The sequence below is a fragment of the Gallus gallus genome, chromosome 7 (genome assembly GCF_016699485.2).
Source record: "Gallus gallus isolate bGalGal1 chromosome 7, bGalGal1.mat.broiler.GRCg7b, whole genome shotgun sequence".
Lineage (NCBI taxonomy): Eukaryota > Metazoa > Chordata > Aves > Galliformes > Phasianidae > Gallus > Gallus gallus.
In genome coordinates, this window is record NC_052538.1 from 23011236 (window position 1) to 23036660 (window position 25425).

Here is a 25425-nt window from a genome sequence, read left to right on the forward strand (position 1 = left end):
TCTGCTGATCATGGCACAGCTGTTTACACATCACATCTTATTCTAAGAGAGACCATTTCAAATCATTGTCCAGGGCCTAGCATGGCTTCTGGGTGGCATTAGATTCTCTGCCAGCTCTAACTCCTGAGTCAGTACCGACGAAGACCCCATGCACCCACCAGCTAGAGAACCCAATCCGGGTTTTAGTGGATGTTATACACCTGTCACGTGGGAGCTGGAAGAAACTCTACGGAGAAACCAAATTAAGGATCCTGAAAATTCAGTGGTGTTGACGTGACGCCCAGGCCCTGCTTTGTTTCACCAAAAAACGTGTCCCATCTGGCGGATATTCACTGATCCTTGAGCTGAGACACTGCACTGACATTAGCAGAACTTCATAGACCAGAAGCCTCCACATCATTTGTGCCATTAATGGCTTTGGTCCACATCAAACCAGCACCTCTGCCAACTGGAACGGCTGGAACGGCTGGAACAGCAGGACAAAGCCCCAGCTGAGGGCTCACTTTCCCCCTGCATTTGGCAGCTGAATGGGGCTGCCTGGCACACAGGGCAGGACAAGGTGGGGAAGGCCACCTCTGCTGACACTTGCAGGGGAAAGCTTAATGCACTGTAGCAGCTGCTACTTAAGATTTTCAAATAGGCTGAAGAGAGTAAAAAACTACAAGCTTTGGCTGCTATTGGTTACTCTCAGCAATAATTTCTATCTTAATTAATTCTAATTAAGCGATAGTGTTCAGTCATATTTACCCTTTATTGGGCTACAAGGAACCCATATTTCTACTGAAATATGCGCTACTGAAACAAAACAAATCTATCAGCGAACGAACGCTGCTGGGGTGAAATGAAAAACATTGATTATCATCGCTATTAAACCATGAAATCCTCTGCAACTAATTAATCTGCCAGGGAAAAAGTTTGTTAGCGGCATTTCTGCTTCCTGCCGGCAACCTGACAAGCAGGAATCACCAAACACTCGATGGCTGCCACCTGTCCCTGAAAGTTTCCCCGTTCCGTAGCTGCCCGCAGCAGGCGGCGGGGAGGTGAAAAGCAGCCCGAAAACATGCCGGAGCGCTGAGCTTTGGCGCTCGCCAGCTCTGCCCTGCCTCGCTGCCTTCCGGCTCCTCCGCGCCGCCGTGCCCGCCTCCCTCCACGCCCGCCCTTTCCGCAGGGCTCTCTGCGGGGTCCCGGGCGTGCCCGGCCTCGGGGGCGCGCAGCGCGGTGCCGCTGTGCCCGCGCCTCTCCCCGCGCCCGCGCTCGGCGGAGCTGTCCGCGGCTCCTGGTGCTGAAGCCGCAGCGGCCGCCCAGCCCCTTCCTCCGCCCCCCTCCCTTCTTCCCCGGCGTGGGCTCTTGCAGGCAGCCGGCAGCCTGGGGCATCAAAGGTTGGGGAGGGCCCCATTCCTCCCTTTGATTCTTCCCCACACCCCACCCCGCCTTTTTGCTTCTTCTGCCTTTTTTTTTTTTTTTTAAAGCCGGGGGAGGGAGGAGAGCGCAGCCACGTTACACCCCTCCCTTCCTGCAAATCCCCGCTTGCACTGCAAACAATCTGCCTTCCCCATTGCATCCAAGGGAGATAGCAACAGCAACATCATCACTGCAAGCCGGATGGGAGAGCAGAGAGGAGGCTGCTGAGGGAGAAAGGCACACACGCACACACCAGCTCGATGTTGCCAAAGCGGCAGGAGCCGCACGAAAAATAAGCCATGCTGCTCGGTGTGTCTGGCGCATTGTGCTCCATCAGAGCCTTTTAGAAGGAAGAAGAGAATTATCTACTCCGATTATTTTTTCCTGCCTGCGAGAGTGCGACAGACTTGCAATGGTTGAATGTCAATGCCTATGAGAGAGAACAACAGTCAGAGGAGGAGGACAGAAGGGGAGGAAAATGAAGGTGGGGATGGTGGTGAAGAGAAAGAAGCACCCTCGTCCAATGCATCAAAAGGAGGTCCCTGCAATTGCTGATAGAGCCCTGGCCGCCTCACCATCCACAATGGTCTGTACAAGCTGCCAATGCGTTTGATGACGTTCCTGTTTTGTGAAAGGAGGAAAGGAAACGTGACCATGTAAGATCCACGTTTCTCCGGTCAATTACATGCGAAGAATAGGTCTGATTTCGACGGTTATTTTTTTGGTCCAGGATGGTAACTGCCTAGGGAATAATACAGCCACCTTCCCTCACCAGTTTTGCTCTGATTTTTTCTTTTATTTTTTTGGTGTGGTCCAGACAGCTGCTGGAATAGAGAAGGTCAGAATATATAAATACATCTAAAATATATATATGATATATATTATATATATTATATATATAAATATATTTATCTCAGTACATCTGGGATTAAGCTCACTGAATGCTAATTATTTCTTTCAGGACTTTTAATATTTACAGTGAAATCTTTTAAAGGCAACAGTACATTCTGACGCCACCTGGGAGTACAGTGTTGGAGACGTAGGGTGTTTTCCCATAAACAATGTGAAGGTCTTTTTGTTAAAGAGGCAATTTTGATATTAACAGCAGCTACCCATTTTGCATTTTGATAGCCAGACCGGCTGCTGTTTTGTTCGGGTACACACCAGGTCTCGTGCGACTGAGTTTTATTTTTTAATTGAAAAAAAAAAAAGAAGAAGAAGAAGAAGAAGAAAAGGAAAATTACTTGAGATGCCAAATACTGTCGAGAGGACCATACTGCCCCTCTTCCCCACACCCACTGGAGACGCGGACCCTTCTTTTTTACAGGCTTAGAATCGCCGGAGCCGAGCTGGGCTCCCTCCGGAGCGCCGCACAGCGCCGTGCCCGCGCCCCCCGGACCCCGCGGCGTGGGAGATTTCTTCCCTCCTCCCGCTGATTTGCAAACAAACTTGTGGAATCCGCCCCGTCCGAGGGGTACGGGGATAAAATCCCCCCGGGGAGCAGAGTGGGTTTGGTTTTTTTTTTAATATTACTGCAAGATTTCAGCGGGCTGCCGGGGATCTCCCCCCTCTCGCCCTCTTTTGTCGTTTCCCGGCCGGCGAGCGCAGCCCCCCCGCAGCACTGAGGCCTCAGCAGAGCCCCCCGGCCGCGGGGCGCCCGGCTCCTGCCCTTTCTTTCCCACCCCATCCCCGCCTGTCAAGGAAAGGCACATGTTAATACCACCCGGCGCGGTCATTTTCTGCTACTGCTGCTGCGGGCTCCTCCGTCCGAGACAGATGTTGCGAAACCAAGGCCTCCTCAAGTGCCGCTGCCGCATGCTCTTCAATGACCTGAAGGTCTTCCTGCTGCGGAGACCCCCCGCACCGCCGCCGCCCTCGCCGCCGCCGCCGCTCCCCATGCCCGGCGGCGCAGAGGCGGGGGCCGGCGGCGCCGCTCCGCTCGGGGGGCGCGGGCCCGGCTGGCGGGCGGCGGCGGCGGGCGGCGGAGCGGGCAGCCCGGGAGCCGAGGAGTGGGGCAGCCCCGCCGGGGAGCCGCCCGCCTCCCTGCCCAGCAGCACCTCCTCGGATGACTTCGGCAAGGGCAAGGCCGAGGACCGCTACTCGCTGGGAAGCAGCGTCGATAGCGGCATCCGCACCCCGCTCTGCAGGATCTGCTTCCAGGGTCCCGAGCAGGTAAGGCCGTGCGCGGAGGTGGATGGTGGGGTTGGATATTGGCTCGTCCGGAGGAAAAGGAGATGGGGATACTCTCCCCTAACCAGAACGGCTCCCAGGGAAAGAGATGAGGATGCTCGCCCCTAACTTAGAACGGCCCCAGCCCAGTGGGCTCTAGAGATGGGCATGCTCTCCCCTAACCAGAATGGCCCCAGCCCAGGTGTTGGGCAGGCGTCGGGGCCAGATGTTGTTCAGCTTAACCGCAGCTGTGGTTCTTCATGGAAACGTTGGGGCCGTGCCCCTCTGCAGCCCAGGAGCCTTGCCTCCAGGTGCCCATCCCCAGGCTCACAGCCACGCAGGTGTGGCACAGCAGGGACTTGCAGTCAGAGTGCATCTCAGCATGAGGGTCTCCATCTCCAAGTGGGTACTCGGTTGTGATGATGCCAAAAAGGATGCGAAGGATGGGGACCCGGTTGTGACGATCTCAGAGGGATGTGTTTAATGTGCTGTTGGCTTTTAAGAATACAACTCCGGTCTGTAGGAACACGTGGTAGGAGGCAACCCCACCTCATCAGCTGTGCTGAGAGTGAGAGCTCTGCAGCTTTACCACAGCTTCCATGCTCCCATTGCACTTGCTAGAGGGAAAAAAAAACTGCTGGCTCCAATTGTACCTGCTGAAGCTGCAGCCTTGAAATGTGCTGTGGTACAGACGGAGGATGGGCCAATGAAGTTTCCTTCCATCAGATGGGCGAATGAAACAAATGCAACCCCACTATAACATAAGGTGCCACCCTTGCGTTGTTATTCTCCCTCTTTAATGACAATTACAAGCAATTCACGTGTTTTCAAGCTGGCAACTTCCATGAAATAACATGCACAGCAGCATTTGCACTTAATGTGACAACTGCAGGCAGCAGGGAAGGTTGCAGTTCTCTGCTTGTGTGATCAAGCCCAGATATGCAGGTAACCTTTATTATCCAGTGTAGCTCTGTGACAAAAGGGATCCTTGCACAAGCATGAGTCAAGGTTCAACTTAGCTGATACCCCTTGCTATTTCAGGCACAGATTGTGACACATAGGGCACACATTAAAATCCTGAGCAAAGCAGGTTTTGCTTCATATCTTCTTTCCCCTTTAAGGACTGGCGTGCTCTGCCAAGGAAAGCCAGTGTTCACCTGAGAGTGGCCACATTCAGGCCCACATCCTGCCAGTCCCAGGGGGTGATGCATGGTGCTGGGCAGTGACCGTGCCTACCACTGTGTCGGTGGTAGTGGGTCATAGAGGGGGCAGTGGGCTTGCATTCATCTTCAGGAGAAGCAGGGCCTGCAACAGACTCATCTGAACGCCCTCAGGTCTTCCCCATCAGAGCAAGGTGCTCAGTAGACTGTAGCCTTCTCTAACGCTGCTGCAGCTGATTGATAGCCATGAGACACAGTTCTCACCGTAGGATTTTAGGTGAAGGTTGGGGAAATCATTCTTTTTTGGATATGCTTTCTGTCTGCCTCACTTGACTGTCTCCGCCTTGTCTCTTCTAAAAGTTGGAAGCTGTGCAGCTCCCTGCCTGAGAATTTGCATTATTCCACGTTTCTAGTACTCTTCTCTGGCTTACAATTCTGCCTGTGTACACGAGGTGTAGCGCCCGCATGATCGGCGTGCGTGTGTGAACAAATAGAGCCTAAGCAGAATTAAAACAGAAGTAACCTGCTTCCTTGGCAAATATCAATGCTGGAAAATAATAGGATGCTAATTTTCATGCTTGAAGACTGTAGGTTGCATTGTAAAAGTGGGACTGTTTGCTGACCGTCTGCCAGCCTACCTGAGTGAGAAGCCGAGCAGATGTGACTGGCATTTAATAGTGTTTCTCTTTTTCTCTGCTCACAGTTTCTGACCAATATAATAAGACACTTACAGCTGGATTCTGCCAGTCACCCTTCAGTAGTACCTTATTCTGCAAATAAGGTCTTTTCCACCAGCATGTCTTGAAAGCCTTAGCCCAGCTAAGCCTTAGCAGCAGCTGGTGAGCACAAGTCAATATGTGGGCCCAAGTTGGGAATTTTAAGGCATGGTGATATCCTGACACAGCTTTCTACAAGTATGGTTCGGAATGACTGAGAACTGAATCAATGCACTGATGTCAGGACCTGCAATGGGGTTTGTTTGGCCCTTACACTCATGAAACTCCAATGGTGCTAAATCATAGAATAGCTTAGATTGGAGGGGACCTTAAAGATGATTTAGTACCAAGCCCCTACCATGGGCAGGGGTGCCAACCACTAAATAGACTGCCTGAATTCTACATTCTTACTCACTGAGGTGGTTGTTACTGATTTAGCATTTATTCCCCATTTGTTTTCCAGCTGAACAGCTGAGCAAAGCCTCTTCTTCAGCCGCTTGCAGCTATAGATGCCATAAATGCACGTTATTCCATACCACCCTTGCCAAGATCATCATGAAAACGTATCCAATTGGAAAGAAAATGCAATTGCAAGTTCTTTACTGTGCAGATTAATAACAATGGCAGAAATAAATTGTGTTTTATTTACCTGTCAGAGACATCTGAAACTGCTGCAGCTGTGGGCAAATTTGCAGGGCTGCATCAGAGTACCAAGAACAAAAGCCTTCATTATAAATTGACTGTTAGGCGCTTTAAGCTTATTTACTCAGATAAAATGACACTGAGTCTCCAAAAGATGTTTTAATCCTGTTTTGATTTTTTTATATATATATATACAACAGCCAAAAAGGTTTCTTACTAATCTGGCTTTGCAAGTGGGTTTTATTTAATATCTAACGCAAAGCAAAATCTGTGGGGATTTTCACTTTAAATTTATGATTGCCCACTAAGCATAATACTGCGGGCTACTGAATTGCTTCTATCTTAAGCTCCTCGTGTTTGCTTGTGGCTCTTATGAGTAAACTGATTCTTTCATTTAGAAATGTGCTGAGCACTGTAGGAAGGAGTAAAGCTCATTACTGTAGAGCTGCTCCAATCCTTGCAGGTTACTCAGGGAAAAACAGTAATGCAGACAAGAAGGAGGGGAGCTGGTGCCCAGATGAGCACCTCACCTTCCGCTTCAAGTGCATGGAGAGAGCGCTGCTTGGGTCTGGCAGCTGAAAGAGGCAACTGCATGTACTGAAGATGGGCTTAATGTCATGCAAGCCAGCAGGCTGGACTCAGCACTTGGCAATGACGTTGCCTTTCAGAGACTTACTTGGCATTTTCAAAGGTTTTACATCCTGCACCACTGTGTCAGCTAGTGCTGAAACTGCGGATTGAAAGGCAGAGCTCGAGGGAGAAAGTGAGAAAGAAAGATGCTGGAGTATTTTCTGCTGTTTTAGTTAATGCTCCATGTTTGCAGAATCTTGTCTGCTTTCCTGGATCTTTGGCAATGTTCTGCAAGAGAAAGAAACTAAGGCGAGCTCTGCTTTCACTTATGTTTCATAGCGCTTGGTATGGATCCAAGTTGAAAGCAAGTCATGGAGAGTAGCAGGAAAAGTACATGGATGAGAAGTCCCTCTGCATCCACAGATACAGTGTTTGCTCATGTCACAAGGGTTTAGCAGTACGGTAGCATTTTGGATTTCTGAGCTAGCGCTCACTGTGCTGAAAATAAATAGAAAAGCATTCTTCGATGAAAGTGAGATCATTTGGAAATCAGTGTCTCAAGGATTGCTTGTGAGATTCTCAGTCAGACTGTGCATACATCCTTTCCTACCTGTCAGTTTCCATCTGTGTTTTTCTATTTCTCTGTTCTGAGGAAGAATACTGCAAAGGTGAAGATTTTAATAATGTGGATGGGACTGGTTGGCTAAGGAGGATCAGAAGGAACGGACAGTGACTTTTGCCAGCAGGCTGCTAGTTTGGACATAGCTCAGTACTCAGTGAAAAAGCTTGGAAATAGATTATTCTTCCCACCAAAGTCCCTTCCAGACTTCAAGGAGACCAGCTCATTAACATGTGAACATGGAGACCTTTAAGGAGACTGAAAGGGAAGACAACTTACAATGGATAGTGGGATATGCGTTTCTATGTGGTATGTCATTGGGCTACTGCAGGACATTAGCAAGCCAAAGGGCTTAACTACATTTAATAATGGTTGTAAAGCCACATAGACACCAAATCATGTCTACACTCATCAGAATTAAAGATAATGCATCTGAAAGTACAATAAATTCTTCAGGTCTGATATCAATCTTGAGATCAGGAAAACTGAAGAGGAGCAGAACCCAGGGCTGGTCTATAGCCCCAGGGCTCACAGCTCCTTATCCACAACCAGTAAGACCTGCCTCTCCAATGCATGTCTAGATTTCATGCACCTGTAAGGTAATGCAGGCACTTGCTGCCATGCTCAGGACCTGCCTGGAGCTAAGGTGGCCTTAAATGTGTAGAGAGCTCTCTCTTGTGTACCAGGACCGCCCCATCTGGCAATTCCTGGCTCATTCTTGCTCCTCAGTCTGGATGAACATACCACATACCATTCTTGATGGTCCCATGTGGTAGCAACGCATGCTGAGTACCATTGAATGGCTGGTCCTTAGCATATGCCACTGGAAATAACAGGTGAGAATCTCAAACTTGCTCCTGTTACAAATACAGGCACATCCTAAAGCTCTCATTAGCTTGCTGCTTGGTAGCACCTGAAGAGAAATCACAAACTAAGGCAGGAAATATTGCCACTCTACAGGCTGGTTTCTTCATAGCACGGAGAAGTGCAGGAAATCACTGGGATGCTTGATTTCTGATTTACAGTGTTGTAGGACAAAACAGAATTGGGTATCTCCTTTCTGGAGTAAGATAAAGAGGATAAGAGGTAGCTTGTGGCTGAATTAGGGGCATGAATGTGATAAGGAGCAATTACACAGTTAGCATTACAAGCAAGTGGGAAGGTATGGAAGCTCAGGAAAGGAGATGCAGGTGTTTGGTAAGATCTGTCTAAGCTGGCTAGAACATCAGCACACTGTTTTCGAACATGTTGAATCACGTAATGACAGTGCAGGCGCCCCATCCAAGTACTTTTCATAGGTGTGTTCCCACATGATTCATTTACATGGTTTTAGAAAGAGAATTATTCATTGGAAAACAGCCAGTCCTGCTAAATCTGAAGCCTAAGAGATGCTGGGTTGCAGCTCATCAGATTTCAGTCTGTATACTGCAATTTATAACAGAAAGGAGGGGAAGAAGCTTCCTGTGACGTTCAATCCACCTCTCTACTTTCCTTTCTTTGACTTTCAGCACTTCTATAGATAGCGTTTCTGTTTCACCTGGCCCTGGATGAAGTCTGTACTGTGCAGGCTGAACTTCTTTGGGTTCAGCAAAGGCTTTGCTTGAGCTATCAACTGAATGGAGCACAGGATGTCATCTATTTTAGATTTAGACTCTGTTGCCACAGAATTGATTGGCAAAGCTCCCATTAACTTCAACAGCAAAAGGGTAGGCATCCAGTACCAGGGACTTGACCCTTGTATTTCAATAATGTTGTGCACACAGTGGGGTTTCTATAAATAATAGTGAAGGCCGCTAATCCCATTGACTTTTAATTGCTCCAGGAGACAGGGTGTTCACCTTTTGTGCCTGCTGAAACTCTGATGCCTGACCCATTTATTTCAGTGCCACCAGCTAGCCCGAGGAGCAGTTTTTCTTTTCTTTCACTTTTCCCCATATGAAAGGCTTCCTGAAGGAACTTGTCTGTGTTTGTGTCACTGTTTCTTAAATATACATTTCAAACCATGATTAACAGTGGCTGATGTCAGTTAGTGACAGAACAAGCAATGCAAGAGCATGTAGCTCCATTGTTTGCATCTGTAGAGTCACTGTGATTCCCACAAAGGCAACACTTACTCCTGGAAGGGCTCTGTTTGTACAAAACTGAACTGTGTTCAGGTTGTCTTTCAAACAAATATTCATTCACAGCAGGGGCCTTCTCTGCGACAGCCTTTTTCCTGCATTGGTGTTTTTCTATTCAAGGATTGTCCAAAGGTCAGAAATGCAGTTATGCCAGAATCTACATGATTGATAGTGTTGGTGATGCCACATTTCCTATTTGTCCACTGCACATATGGCTCCAAGTCAATGAAAGGTGATCGCTTGTGCAAAGCTTCCAACTTCATCTGTGGTCGCTGGGTCAGGCCTTGGTCCAAGGCTTCTGGATGAAAGATGTCCTTAAAACGCTTCCCAAGGAAGCTGCAAGTACTCAGCAGCCCTTTAGATTATACCTGCAGAAATCCACTGCCAGAGGGAGGAATACATTGGTTGGGGATTGTAGGGAAAGGCAGTAGCAGATAACCAGTTCTAAATTATCCAAAAAAGGGTGATGGTCACAATCCAGTTAAAGAAAGAAAGATCTGCTTACCCATCCCAAGGACCAGGACTCACCAAATACTCCAGAAGGAAGGATCTCCAGGTAGAACACCTTCCCTTCTAGCAGTCAGCCCTTAAATGAAGCTTAGGGAGTTGCGCGGGTGAATTGCTTTCACCTGTACTCCCAGGGCTGGCTGTGTCCTTTTACCTGATGCTCAATCATTGGTTCAGGCTGTGACACAGCAATTCCCATGCAGGGATCGTGGTATTTTAATATGTAGGGCTCATGATTTTAGGTTGAATTTTTATGCCAGAGACAGCAACAGAATTACTAGCCCCACACCTAAAATCCTCCCTTTGCCTGCTAGAGAGCGAGGACACAACAGTTTCTTGCTAAAGAGGGATTTCAGCCTCCCTATGCAGTTACACCTTAGCTCCCAGCAGAATATCAGCTGTGGGGAGGGCTGATTTAATGATATGGACTGGATTAAAATAATCTGAACTGAAAAATGGGTTATGTTTTCCTTACTCCTAGGTCTAGGGTAAAATAAGAAGATAGACTATAATCAGGATTGGCCCATATCTGTGGCCACCCAGTTTCTGTTATTAGCGGATTGCTGAAGTAATAAAACCACATGAAGGTGTTAGATTGTATGCTCATCAGCTCTTCTCTACACCCATTGGCTGATTTCAATCAGATTTGGCAGGGATTGGAGATCTGAAAGGAATTAAATTCCTTAAAGTTTCATGAAAACGAGCTGGATGAAAAAGAGGAATAATATGAATGTATGAATGTCTTTATACATGGCCCAAGACAATTCCACTTCATTCACTGTGGCCCAGGCAAGCTGAAAGGTTGTACACCCATAAAGTCCATGGAGAACAAAGCTTCAACAGCAAGATTTAACAGGAATGCGTACTCTATTAGGGAAGAAAAAAACAACACAAAACAACATGATATGGTTCCCATGGAAAAGCAGGCTCAAATAATACAGAATAGCTTGTTAATTTTTTATCTTTCTCCTTCTCTTTTGTTAATCAGGTTTACTTGCCTAAAATGAATTGCTTGATGTTGAAAACTTACTTACCTTTTCCCGTCCTTTAACAAGTGACCTTTATCCTTTTCTGCTTCATCAGTGGTTACAGTAGAACAGATTAGGTTGTTGGCAGTGAAGAGTGATGAGTGTTGCCTTCTCTCCAGTGAGGAAAAAAAGAGCAAGACCTGGAAGCTATGTAGATAATAAATCTGCTGTCGCCATGCCCCCCTGTGAAAAGTTGTAAAGCAGATGGTCTCTAATGACAAGATCCAGAAGCTGAAGTTCTCACACATCATTTCTTCTGTCGTAGTTTTAAACTCTTTGGTGGTTTTCTCTCAACTCCTCTTCTTCTTTGACAAAATCAACAAATACATCAAACTTTGGTCATGTCCCTCCCATGGGACACTACTGTGCACTGATCATCTTACCCAGGCACCCTCTGTAGTTCTAACATTGGTGGTGCTCTGAAAGTCATCACCCACAACAGTCACATTAGTTTAACCTGCTTCCCTGGACGCAAATGAAGGAAAGGATGGTAAAGAATAGAAGAATTATAACACAAAATATGTTTCATAGGTTGTTTACTTCTTCCCTTTGGAGACCAAAGACTCACAAGGATTGGTTGGCATTGCGTTTATGTTTGTCACCTAAGCATAAAATACATGTCATTTGGAAACATCTTTAAATATGTATGTAGTGCTTTGAACATTTGGGGGTGTCTGCCATCATCTGATGTAGACATGCTGTAGCTACAACCTCTGTGAAGCCTTTTCTTGTGGCTACCATCATAACCTCTGCCACTATATGGATTTACCTTGTTACTTAAACCATGCACTGATATGCACTGATCCTGTCCAAGCAGTAGGCGGTGCACAGGTCTCAAGAGATCAATTAGTCCGCCCATCCAAAAACCTAACACAGGCTGATCTTACCGGTTCTTGAGGGTGAGTGTGGTTGAAGACTCCACTTGTCCCTAGACACCCTGTTATAGGACTTCATGATCCTTCTTCCCTCTTGTTAGCAAGTTTTATATAATGTCTGACCTGAATCTTTCCAGCTGCAGCCCATTTCTTCTTGCCCTGCCCATTAGGAGGACATCAAATTATTTTTGCCTTTTTCTTCTTTTTTTTTTCCCAAGTAGTAAGTAATTGAGAGCCTTATCCAGTAGCTGAATTTAAATATAGCAAAAATTGATCCTCTGAGGACTTTGCAAGTTGAAGTGACACCTAAAGTTGTGACACTCCTTGCTATTTTGTAGTCCAAACAATCCCAAATTTACCTTTGCTCTTATGACATAATTTCTAGAACTCTAATAATCCTTTAGTGTTCTCCTCTGGATTTTCACCAGATGGTCCATATTCTACTTTAAAAGCACTGTCTAAAGTAGAAACAGTTATCCAGTTGAGTCTTTGTTAATGCTGAGCAGTGCAGAAAGATTTTGCGTTCCCTTCAGGAGATAACAGATGCCAGCCATTTCAGAGTGATGTTTGCCCTCCCTTTTCTTTCATTTATTTACTTATTTTTGGAGCAGCAAAAGGTTATTAATTTTTTCAACTCATGGTCCCATATAACCTCCGTGTCCTTCAGAACTGTTCTCTAGTCCTCCTAGTCTTAGCTAGTCCTCCTTCATCCTATATCTGTGCAGTTGAAATTACTGCGTTGGTGGAGAAGCTGTACTTGGCCCTATTTAGTTGCATCTTTTTTTTTTTTTTTAAACCAGTCTTCCCCTTTCAGATAAGCCTGCAGATGTAGTAAGTGTTCCCTCTATTGAATCTTTCATGCTGTTAATGATTTAAGTTCTTCTGCCTTGATTCTTTGAGAAAGCTGAGAGAAAAGTGCTGAAGAGCAGCTTTAAGGCTGTCTCCAATGAGACTTAGGGCTAGAACCGTCCCTTCTCACATATAGCCACATACAGGATGGGAGAAGAGATCCCCATCATTTCATTACAAGTGTCTGCACTCTGTTCCCAACTAAAGATACTCTCAGTAGGACTGAATGTGACCTTTCCTGACAGATCCAGTCCTCCAGCCTGTCCTACCTGAAACATTGCCCTAGCCTCCCCTTTTTTTCCTGCTTCTCTGGTCACTCTAACGTTGATGTGGCAGCTCACATTTCCTCCACATTCCACCCTAATGGAGTCCCACAAACCTCCTTTCTCTTTGTCCTTCCCATCTTTTTCCAGCTTGGATACTTCCTCCATTATGGCCCTTAAGGCCAGCTCAGCAGGTTTCATTTGTTTCAGTCCAATCCCAGATCTCCTTGTGCTCCCCAGACTTACTGAATGCTTTAGCATCAGTAAAAGTAGCTCACATTTCTTGTATCCAGCATTCTCCTCCATGTTCATCTTTTTCCTGCCTTTCTCTTGTGCCAACAATATCACTCAGAGCATTAACCCTACCCTTAGCTTGAGCTTCTCTCCTCTTATTTTCCAGCTCTATATTAAGGTCATGCCCAGATTGTTTGTTGCTTTCTTTCGAGTCACACAAACACATGCTCAGATCCTTGTCTCTTGCTTTTGTTTCCGTCATCTTTTTTTCTCCAACCTTCCTGGCACAGACGATGCCTTACTTCAGTTGAGTCAAAATGAAAATGTGAGGAACATTTGCTTTGATGGACACTTTAAGAACAGGTTCCCCGAGAACTTCCATGTGCATCTCCCCTCCCGTCAGTGTTCCCTGTCATTACCCAGGTGGATCCTGTCCAGTTTTTACTCCAATTCCCAGCTTAGCTTTGGGAGAGCTAAGAAAGCCTTGTGGATGGACCTGATGAAGACATAGTATACAGCATTGGCACGCAGGGAGCTTGCTGACACTTCACCCCCATCACATCAGCATCTACCCTGGTAATTTCACGTGGGCACTGAACTAAAGCTCAGAGGATTATTTGCATTTTCCACAAGTACAGCGCCATGAGCTAAACCCACCCCTCCAGAGAGCCTAGCACTTCCTGTTGTGTCAGATCTTTTCAGTCTGTCTGGGATCTTGCATGACCTTGCCCTGTCTGGGAAATGAAGCACTTTCCCTCTCCTTTCCTCCTTGTTAAGTGCACTAGGACCTGTCAGGATTAAAGGTACCAGGAAAGTACAAGCTGATTATTATCCCATTCCAAGTGATATTAAAAGAACATTAAGACGGATCAGATGAGCATTCAAGAGAAGTAGGTGATAATAAAGTATTATATCTGCAGAGAAATAGCAGTTAAGTAATTAAAGAGAGGGTTTGCACAAGAGGAAGAAGTAAAGTTATAGGTGCTCCTGGCCTCTAGACCATTCTTTATTTTAATATGGTGGTAACCTTTAGAGGATGTCAGTATGTCAAGCACAGCACCAAGAAGTAAAGCAGAGGCTTTTCCTGCCTCAGAGAGTTCACATTTTAGGACATAAAAAAAACAATATTTCCTTAACATTGAAGAGAGGTGAATTCTGACAAGATTTAGGGCTTGAGGGAGGTTATTGGGCAGTGTAGTCTGAACCTTTTTATAATAGCAGTGAAATAAGTTCAGTCAATGAAATTCCTGCTTGAAGGTTAACAGCTGTGCAAGGACTGGAGAAGAAATACCCCATCTTGATTTTAAATCTTCGACAATGGGAAATTATTGCAGCGCCCAAGGAAAAAAATCTGGGGAAAGAAAGAACTGAAATTGTCTTCACATATGAACTTCTGTCTTTTCTGTCACAGGAAGGACCATGTACTTCACTTATCTTTAGAAACGAGCTTCTGTAACCCTTAGGCTTCCTGGCAAGGATTTCCCTCAAGGAAAATGTTCTACAGTTGAAGACAGGTTTATTCCTCATCAGATTAAAAGCAAGAAACTTTCAGACTGGGCAAACATGCATGAGATTCAGCAAGTTAGAAAAAAACAGTTCATAGCCTCCTCTGACATATGAGAGCAGAAGTGTTGTCACCTACATTTAACCCACATTTGGAAAATATTCTTCATAGACAGGATGGCTACATCATTTCTAAGAAAAACATTTATACAGCCCCCATAGCCCGCAGGGAGGACTCCTACATAAAACTGAGCATACTAAACTGCCATGACCTGACCCAGCTGCCATCAGCATTCTCTTTGCCAGTTCTCATGGGTTTATTTCTTGCCCTTTTTGCAGATGTGAAAATCTTCAGGAGAGCCACTGACCTTCCCATACTGCAGCTATTCATGAAATTTCCACTCTCAACCTTTTCTTGATCTTGCTTCATTTCTTTGGAGGTGTGCTGAGGTGTGTGATGCAAATATAAGGGGAAGGCGGTAATTCTGAGTGTTTAGATCAGCTTAGATATTAGGAAAAATTTGTTCTTCAAGAGACTGATGAGGCACAGGCTGCCCAGGGAGGTGGTGGAGTCACTGTCCCTGGAGGTGCTCAAGAACTGTGGAGATGTGGCACTGAGGGACACTATTAGTGGGAACTGTGGGGATGGGTTGATGGTTGGACTAGATGATCTGAGAGGTCTTCTCCAACCTCGATGATTCTATGGTTCGATGATCTCAGCTCGAACAAAATCACATGACCATAGAATGATTTAGGAAGCTGGGACCTCTGGAGATCATCTCCATCGCCTTGCTCAAGTAGGATGGCCTGATTGAGGCTGTGCAGGGCCCTGTCAAGCTGGGAGCTACGCCTCTCAGAGGATGGTTATTCTACTTACTTCTCTGGTCCAATATTGGGCATCTGGTCCAATATTTGAATGCCCTCCTGGTGAAATTTTTTTTTTTTTCCCCCGGATTTCCAATCTTTATTTCTGCTGTTGCAAATTGTGTCTGTTTTCTTGTCCTATAACCAGGTACCTTCGAGAAGAGTCTAGCTCTGTCTTTGCTCTGCCTACCCATGAGATGGCTGAAGACAGCAATAAGATCTCCCCTTAGCCTTTACAGTGATTTTAGCAGGAAGGTGTACAAAAGATAGGATTAAATGACTGCTTTAGCTCCCCAGGGTGGATTTGGACAGTGGTTGAGATTTTTGTAATGGTAGTCAGATAAATATCAAGGGAAAGTAGCTGCCCAACCACAGGTTGAAGAATGAGAACAAACACTGCTAATAATAGCAAAGGCTCAGATATTTCTGTTTGTCATAGCCAAGACATTTCTTGATCCAATAATCACTAAGCCTCCAAGAGGTGAAACTATTTTAAATCCAAGTCACAGAAAAACTGATTGTAGAAAAGCTTGATTGAGCAAGAACAATTTCTGTTTACATTAAACAGAAGGAAAAGCAAAAAGAGATCCGTACGGTTTTCAACTTCACAAATGCAGATTTTTTAAAATCAGCAATCTTTAAAACTATACAATATGTTATTATTATACCTTGACTAACGGCTACCAAAATAGCCATTAGTCTCTTTATAACAAACAAAAGCATTCTGTCACAAGTGCTGTAAGCTCACTGTCATTCTACAGGCTATTTTTGCTTTCTGCTTTCACTTAATTTGGCTGGAAAGCTGAAAGGCTTCAAATCCTGTCCCAAGATATATTTTAACAATGAAAAAATCTTCTCCCTTTCTAGCTTGCTTTCCTAAGCTACAGTGCTTATCTATGCAAGATCTGTTTAGAAGTCCATGAGATGCACTGAATAACACGTAAACTTATTTTGCCAAAGCCAGCCGCCTTTGACAAAGAAAGGATGCCGAATTCTTAAGCTCTTATGAGTTGCATGAAAACAAGTGACCAAGTGCTAACATTCGAACTGTCATAAGAAGTCCTCTCTTACCAGGCATCAAGGAAGCCAGCTTAGCAAGTTTGAATACCTACATTTTTTAGGAAATTGTGTGTTTAGAACAACCAAGGGATCATGCAGTGTAAGTTTTGGAGTTCTCTCCGCTGACCACAGTCCAGGATCAGCTACTTTTGTTGGCCTCTTCCAACAGGGCAGTTGCATGCAGCAAAGACATTTTCCCCTCAGACAGCACAAGTGTGTAGGATGCTAAAGGGAAGCCCTGAAAACCTGAGCCAGCGTCTTTGGAAGTTGGCTAGTGGAGAAAACCCAATTGGACTGGAGAGCCAGGTGGTAGGGGCAATTGCAGACCAGTTAAATGAGCATATATGGTGAGGATAATATCAGAAATAATTCTGCGCGGTTTAAGGAAAGGAGGAACTTTGATAAGAGGTGGCCAAAGTACCTCTGTTAGTAGGAAAGGGAACTAAGCTGCTGGAACCCTTCAGAAATTGTCACGGTCTTGGTAAACCAAGGACAATGCAGTGATGGCTGCAGGCTTGTGTATTTCCACAGAGCAGTCTGGGAGGCTCCATGTCAGAGATTATTTGCAAATGCAAGACGTACAAATGTGTGTGTGCGTGTAACTGAGCTGCTGTCTGTGTGGTGAGGAGGATCAGAAACACACGGGGTGAATGTTGCAGTCTCTGAAGCTGGCAAGAGGCTTACTGTCATATCAGGGCTCTGTTTTCTGTTTGGGTTGTATCCAGTTATTTTTCTTTTCAATGGATTTGAGGAGGCCACTGAGATGGAGTTTCTCTGGTGAAACGGAGCAGGCAGATGATCCTGGGAGAGCAGCGGTTCAAAGATGTGCTCTGCTTCTCTGACCACCATCCGCAGCAGAGCCCAGGGCCGTTCACCTTCCATAATCCTTGCTCCTTTCCATGACTCCAAGTTCGGCCCTTCCATGTGTGTAACTCCTTCTATGGGATTTATCACTTCCTACAACAAGAGAGGCTTTCACCTTCACTGACTATGTCCCGAGTGTTCCCAGTTTTTCAGCATGCTCTGCATTTCAGTCTGATTAGGCTATTTGTTCTGTTGTATTGTAGAGACAAGGAGTGGCACTTAGATGCAAGAGAACATGTTCTCTCTGTATGCAGGAAAATAAGGGAAAATGCGCTCAGCTGGAAATGAAACAGCCTGGAGTTCAAAACTCACTTCTGCAGACAGCTGTTCTGCATTTTCATACCCTTAGCAGCCATCAGCACTGGCCAAGCTCTCTACCTCAGAGTAAATGCCCCCATGGCACTTAACAGCTTATGCTGCAGATACTGATGAGGCAATGAGTAGCCACACAAACACAAGGAGACTGGGAAAGCCATCCAAACCTTTGCCATTCAGCCTGCCTTAACTTTGTCCGTTGTGAGCTTGGACTCCTTGAATCTCTTTTCTCAGGCTGTCCTACTGAATTCAGTTCCCAGAGATGGGATAAAACCCATCTGGGCCCCTCAGTAATGGGTGGGTGGCAGCATGAATAGCATTCCACAAGATTTATATCCTGCAGGGAAGGAGAGGGAGGAATCTTTGCCAGTTAGATATCTACCTACAAATGCAAATGGCATAACAGCTAGGACCCAGCTGTACTCACATGACCATCTTTAATCTGTTTCCTTTTAAACTGATGTGTCTACATTGCCTTGAGCTGTTTTTTTTTCCCCCTCCTGAAATGCACACACAGCATTCAAGGTAGATATCTCCAGTGCATTGCTCCAATCCTGGACTATGTACCTACCCTCCAGGGTTCTCATGGGATGCTCTGAGGGATGCTATAGGCCAGGGATGTGGGTTTCCACTAACACACCCTCCAACTCTTCTGCATTTCAATGCCCTTCTGTGATTTCCAACCAGCAGACAGCCACCTTGCATTGTCGCAGCATGTGCTGAGCCCAGCACTCATTATTAGGCAGGGATTTGCTGCGTGCAGATCTGTGGCAGTGCAGTGGAAGGCAGATGCCACATGGCTGAGCCAAATTGGATAGAGAAAGAGCTTAAATGGTCACTTGTGGGTCATCTTTTCCTGTTGAGGATGGCTCAGGGCCATGGTGCACATCTGGGCAGTTGAGCAGAAGCAGCAGTTCCAGACTGTTGCAAGGCATTTTCCTGGAGGTCTCTCCGCAGTGTTGGAGACACAACACAACCCAAGAGCTTCCTGTCCAGGGACATTCCGCTGCAGAAAGCAGTCCTTTGGAAGGTGACTGCTCCTCACTGTTGCCTATACATTTGTACTCACAGATCACTACTTTGCTTGTTTCTCACAGTAACACATACATAGCATGCCCAGCACAGTGTGGTGATTTGCAGTTCACCACAACAGGCCTGAATCACACCAGTCCACAGACCAGAGCTGTGTGTTTTGTTTTTAACTTTATTTCAGTCCCCATATCAGTGCTCTGCGTTCATCCACTGAAAAGATCTTTCCATCTGGCTGGTCAGCCATCAGGTTCACCAGGTCATGAAAGCAGGCTGACCTGGACATACTTAAGTCATTACGATGTATGAGAAGTTCGGCTTGCTTTTACTACTGATAAAGGGAGTTTTGGATCCTAGGACAGTCCTAGCACTGGTAATTCCTACTTTATTTCCTTTAGATCCACCTTCCCTGTCTTGTCAAACCTTTTTTCAAACACTTGCACAGATGTATCTGTGCCTGCAGAGTTGTATGAGCTTGGAAAGTTAAATAGCCCTCATGAGTGCCTGGAGAAGAGCACCTCTACTTTCTGAGGAATCAAGGTTTGCCATTCTGCAGGAGAAAAAAAGTACAACAAAGGATGGGAGAAGCTGAGCAGCAAGCAGATTCCCAAGATGAGCAGTGTTAGCAAAGACCAGGTATTAAGATCAAGGTAGCAGCTTAGTAACTGGTTACTAAACAAGATCTCAGCTGAGGTGCAGGGAACACATTTAGAGTAAATCATCCACAGGGACAGCTTCACTAGATGTTACTCTTCCAATTCAAGTGAATGCAGAGAGAAGAGCAGCAACCCCAGGGTATTAACTTCTCCTGAGCTTTGTAAACAAGCCATGATCTTGGGCACACCATTGAGGTGGGATGCAGCTCTGGATTGCAGACATCTCAGCGTGAGTGTCGCCTTGTAGGTGTTTGCATGTGGACTGGGTGTCTAGGCAGTGAAAATCAAAAGCTTGCTTCATACCCACGCAGTGATTACTTAGTGGAAAACTTCTCAAGGTAGGTAATTGAATCGTGCCCCCAGTCAATACAGTCAGTGGAGCTGAAGAGCTAGACACCTACATTTGCTCAAGCTGACTCACTCTTGGGGCTCCACTGTCAGCAGTGACTAGACCCTCCATTGATTATATAGGAAGACAGATGCCCACTGTGCATATAGCTGCTACATCCAGATATAATCTGTCTGGACCCAGATTCTCTTGTGGTGATGTGAACGGCCCTTTCATCCCACCATAAAGTAAGTCTAGAAACCTTCACTTCCTCCTAGGAAAGCTGTAAGGGATTGTTCCTGATCTGCACAACACTTCAAAGCTAGGTGTTCTTTGAATGCTGAGTATTCAGATTATTATTATAAACACACCGTGATTTGGAAATGCATGTAAGACATTGAAGAGTAGTAAACAGATGGGAGATGGTGCCAAGTAAGGCCACGCTGAAGTAGCGAGCAAAAATAAGTGTAAGAGACAGTCTGACATCTTCATAAAGAGACAGACGCAGCCAGAATTTGAATGAAATAGGGTCAGGGAGGTGAACTGCCTTTTCTTGGCCAAGTTATTCTGTTATGGGGCAGCCCTTTCTGTACTCAGACCGGAAAAGCCTCACTGCTTACCTGGCTTGGAGTCTTCAAGATGATCACAGCACAGCTCCAGTGGACAAGGCAGGAAAAATGATAGTGTTTATGATGAGCTGCTGTGTGGGAGAGAAGAGGTTTTAAACACATCCTTGAAGTCACTGGGTGACACCAGCTCTGGGCTGGCTGAACTGGCAGGTACTAATTACTGAGAGAAAAGTGACTCACTGAAAACCAATAATAATTGTCTTATATCTAATTAAAGCAGATGATTTACAGTCAAATAGAAGACCACAGCCTAAGCATGAGGGACATACAGGGTGTGACGGACAGCCTGCAGCCCCACATATCTCATACAGAAATAAAAGTTCAAAAGTTGGGTGAGCTGTGCTCTATTTAATTATCTACAGCCCAGAAAAGCTGTCCTGCAAATGAGGCAGAAACTGCACGTGTCAGGACCTTCTTCCAGTGAAACACTAAAAGTGCAGTTGGTGCTGCTAACAGTAAAACTTCCCTGGCTTCTGAGGAGTCAGTGTATTCCCTTTTTCAGTATCTTACCAAAACTGCTGCTGGAAACTGTTCCATGGGGAAGGGAGAGCAACTGTGTCTCATAAAGAAGTGGAGAGAAGGGGGACAGTACTCAGGGACAGACATTGTAAGCATGTAACAGACACTTGTTAAAATCCATGCGTTCATTGAAGGCCTTAAAACTATCTCCTGTTGGTGTGATAAGAATGTATGAAATATTTGTAGGGATTTACCTGTGCATGGATTATAAGGAAAGCTCTTGTATTTTAAGGGATTACATACTCTAATAGAGTATATGCTACATAAGTAGTACTGAGAACAGTTCTTGTGTATGCAATGTGCCATGAAAGAACAGAAAGCAAAAGACAAATGATTGACCATAGTCTTAGGTGTAATTTGGATGAATAAGCATAGTTTTCCTCTGTTTTGGCATCCAAAGTCATCTTTTTGCCTCCATAGAGTGACCTGCAGTCCATATGAAAACCAAGCTGGCAGCGTTGAGTTCCTTCTTATTTGAGTGACAGTGTATTATTTGAGTGACAAAGTCCACTGTACTTTGTGGGTATCAGAGCTCAGGGGATGTCTCTGGATCCCAATTCGCTATTTAACCTTATCTCCATCCCAGATGGAGGTCATCTCCAATCCCTGTTTTGGGATTCTGTTGGTAGCGCACTTAAAGGCCCCACTGTACAGTTCAAGACCAGTGTAGGACAAACTGTTTCCTAACATGGAGGTGTCCTCTGTTTGCCTTCCCTTCTCATGGTTTCCTGAAAGTTCCCTTGAGCCCTTGATTTCTTGGTTTGCCTTGGACTCAAAATAGTAACAGTCTTAATCTAGGGGACTTCTCTGATCCTGGGGTCTGAGTGGGAGGCGTGAGTGATTGCTCTGAGCAGCAAACCCATTTATGCAAAGTGTTTCACTCTCTGAGTGGCATTGCTGAGGAAGGATAAGATTAGAAGGATATCACTGGCAAAGTGACTAAGAGATTTATCCTATTCATAGGCTTGGCTCGTACTTAAGGAATTTGCATTATTGGGATTTTTCAAAATCTGAGCTGGCTGAATCTATCCTTTTTCTAGCAGCATCACAGGTATTCAAGGCCTACTTTTTCTCCCAAAGCTTTAACCTTCCCACACAGACACACTGCTTTCTTTGTGTTCTCTGTTTTTACACACTTGTTTCTAAGTGCCAAGAGTAGCACAGCCTCCTCCAAGTCATTAAGGCAATTCAGTGTCAAGATACCTTCCCCAATGTTCAGCATGTTTCGTTTTTTTTTTTTTCCCCTTTTGCTTAAATTCTTCCTGATTTGTTTAGTTAATGTTGTTGGGAAGAATTATGAGGAGTGCATCTCCCTCTGACACTTATGCCCAGATATTTGCAGACTTTGAAGAGTTAGACCTCCTTGAAATGTCTAGGTTGGAGAACTCTTCTAAAAAACCAAGCTAGACCATACATATAGCAAAAGAAGACAATAACAGTGCCTTCAAATGGGACACAAGCACTACAGAGCAACAGCAGGTAATAAAGAAGGAAAAATTAGCTCACCTCTTCCAACAGCCAGTGACAGCCTCAGAGAAGCACAACACCTACCCAGAAAGCTCCTGCTCCTCAGCTGCCAACCCTTAAATGAGGGTGAGGAGGAGTGGATCCTGGCTCCAACCCATCCAGTCACTCATTGCTTGCACCTGAGCTCCCTGAGTTAGCCGTGCCTTCTCACCTGGTGCTCAACCATTTGTTCAGCCTGTGACCTGGCAATTCCACTGCACCATATGATGGATAAAGATGTTTCATTGCATCTGTTCTGAGGGAAAACCCTCAAGAGTACAGATCTTAGGGAGTCCTGCAGTAGTGGTAGAGGATGCAAGCACCAGCCCCCAGCTCACAATACCAAAAAAAGTCCTGCAGTGCCTTTTCTCTGGTAGGAGTCTGCATTCAGCCTGCCTACTTCAGAAACTGTATCAGCCAAAAAAACATACTTATCAGGTAATAGAGGCTGACGCCTTGCTGGTGTCTTCAGAGAGGTGGATGAGGTGGGAATGGCTGGGCTGGGCTGACACAAATGAGGTGCTGTGGGTAAAAGACTGCACAGAATGAGACATGCGGTGCTGGAAGGCAAAATGTCTGTGGTGAACAAAGTCAGACTAATGTCAGTTCAGAAACTGTGTGTCCTCCCAGTGTGTTATCTCCCTGCTCAGTAACTGAGCCAGGAGCCGCAGGGACATACCAAAGTAAACAAAAGGTGTCAGTGAAAGTTGGATGTTAGGAAAAATTTCATCTCAGAAAGAGTGGCGAGGTACTGGCACGGGCTGCCCAGGGAGGTGGTGGGGTCACCGTTCCTGGAGGTGTTCAAGGACTCTGTGGATGTGGCACTGAGGGACATGGCTTAGTGGGCACAGTGGGGATAGGTAGACAGTTGGACTAGGTGATCTTAGAGAGCTTTTCTGGCCTTGGTGATTCTGGGATTCTATGAAAGAAAGCAAAACCTCATCTACAGCTCTTTCCTTGGCGTATCAGCGACTTTGTGATCTCTTGGTGGTGCGTGTTCATGAGCAAGCTGAGCTCATCTAAACCCACTCTGCCACAGTGAGCAGCAACCTCAGCTTTGCATTTCCATCTTTTCCTTTAAATTGCTATTCATTTCCTCTTTAAATTTCATCCCATTCTCCTGCACTGCCTGACTGGCATCAGGTCCCACCGCTACGGTGTGAGGCTGGCACCGAGTCCTTGGCTCATCCAGGAACTGCTCCTGGGCGTGGGGCTGGGCTTGTCCTCAAGCTGCCACGAAAGGAAAGGCAGTAGTGAAGGGATGTGAGGTCTCCAGAGAGAGAGACCCAGGCAGAAGTGTGAAATGCCACTGTGCTGGCGGGGAAGAAGGAAGAAAGCGTGTTAATGCTTCCCTGAAGCACGGTCAGGCCGCAGCTTTCATTTCTCAGCCATCCACCTCGCTGTGCTATTCGGCAAACCGCAAATAGTAACACCTCCCGCCCGCCCTCCGGAGAGCAGGGAAGCAAAATTAACTATTGCAAAGCCCGCCAGGCACAGGAAACAAAGAGTCCACAGTGTAAATTCTCACCTGCGATGTATTTTAGGCTTTCATTTAAAAAATATTAAAGCACAAAGAGAGCCGAGCCGCCTCCCAGTGCACAGAGCCGGACATGTGTACGAGGCTCAAAGGAGGCTCTGCTCCTCGAGTGGAAGAAGCGAGCCCAGCCTCGCATTGTGCTTTAAGAGCCGCAGCACAAAAAGACGGGCTCCGAGGCTGGGAAGCAGCACTGCCGTTCCCTGCCACCATTGTTCCACCTTTGTTACAGCAGCTCGCTGCCGGCGGCAATTAGGCAGAATGAGTTTTGTTCTTGCTGAGAGAATGGGCGTAAGCGTGGATAGGTCGCTTTTTTGCTGCGAAAACGTGGCTTGGCTCAGGAAATTTGCTTTTTGAAGGGCTGCTGCCGTGCAGGGTGGGACCAGCTGGTTTTGTTAGAGGAGGGATGGATGCGAAGCATGGAGGGGATGCGGGCTACTGAGAATGCGGCGCGGTGGGAAAGCAGGATGCTGGCATTTGGAAGTCCGTGGCTTAAATCCGTGGTCCACCAGAGCCCTCCCACGTGTCCTCCCGTGCATCCCTGCCCATGCGCTGCCACCCGGGGACATCGCGCTGTCCCTTCTCCCAGGGGACCCCACAGAGGTAAAGGCATCGACCTTTACGCATCCCCCAGACAGTCCGAAAAAAGGAGACACACACATGCCCGAGATAGCTGCTATTAACCTTGCCTTATTTTATATATTTTTACAGCTGCAGCAGATGTCTGCGAGCCTCCCTGGGGGGACGTTAGGTACTTACAGCCTTTTCAGAACTGCCTTAGAGGAGCTGATGGCTTCAGACCCGGCTCTGCGAGGCTCCCTGCTCACGGGCAAGCTGGCTGAAACTGCCTTGATAGGGAATCGCCCGTGAAAGCACGGCTGGATTGCAGCAGCCAGGTCAGCGCCACTCGCCCAGCTCTAATTGCAAGCTGGGGACATAAATAAGACAAAGGATAAATAAGAAAGGATCCACTGGGAAGCCCCACAAGAGGAAATAAGGATATTATTATTGATTAATAAAGATAATAACAATAGTTGTTATCGACTGAGTGTTGCAGTGTAGGGCACACCAGCCATGTTGTGCTGATGCAGGAGAAGCAGGAGGTGCCGCCACCCCTGCATGCCTATCATGCAGCTCATTTGCTCTCACCGAGCGGAGCTGGAGGGAGCACATTTGTAAGATGCAGCCTGAATATCACAGGATAAGTGACCCATAGGATTTTCCCACTACAGTTGGCAGCAGAAGTCCAGACATTTTTCCACGGCGTCAGAGTAGTGAGAACCAGCAAAACTGCCTCTGCCCATGCATGCACCCCACACTGGCCTGACCCTGGCTGGACCCCCCCTCTGCAAAGTACAGATGGTGTCCACACCTGAGCGTTGCTCCCGTGGGCATCCTGAGTGGGAGCACAGCTTTGAGCTGGGACACAGAGAAGCCAGGAGTGGGACAGCCCTGATGGGCAGTTT

At 46.4% G+C, this 25425-nt stretch overlaps 1 protein-coding gene and 1 long non-coding RNA gene across 3 annotated transcripts in view; one reads left to right on the plus strand and one right to left on the minus strand.

The window, feature by feature from the left end:
• Nucleotides 1-1554: 1554 nt before the first annotated feature.
• Nucleotides 1555-25425, plus strand: part of MARCH4 (membrane associated ring-CH-type finger 4) — an 85070-nt gene continuing 61199 nt past the window's right edge. Inside the window, exons 1-2 of one of the 2 annotated variants that reach the window (XM_040703878.2) lie at nt 1555-2239; nt 2363-3573. In XM_040703878.2, the coding sequence (XP_040559812.1) occupies nt 3112-3573 (462 nt within the window). In that variant the 5' untranslated portion in view covers nt 1555-2239; nt 2363-3111. Of the gene's footprint in view, nt 3574-25425 lie in introns of both variants that reach the window. The other variant, XM_015289862.4, reaches the window with a different exon arrangement.
• LOC124418126 lies at nt 17580-22482 on the minus strand. The gene is made up of 3 exons (XR_006939796.1): nt 22426-22482; nt 20392-20468; nt 17580-19337 (listed from the first exon to the last, which is right to left on the minus strand). It is a non-coding gene; the product is annotated as an uncharacterized LOC124418126 (long non-coding RNA).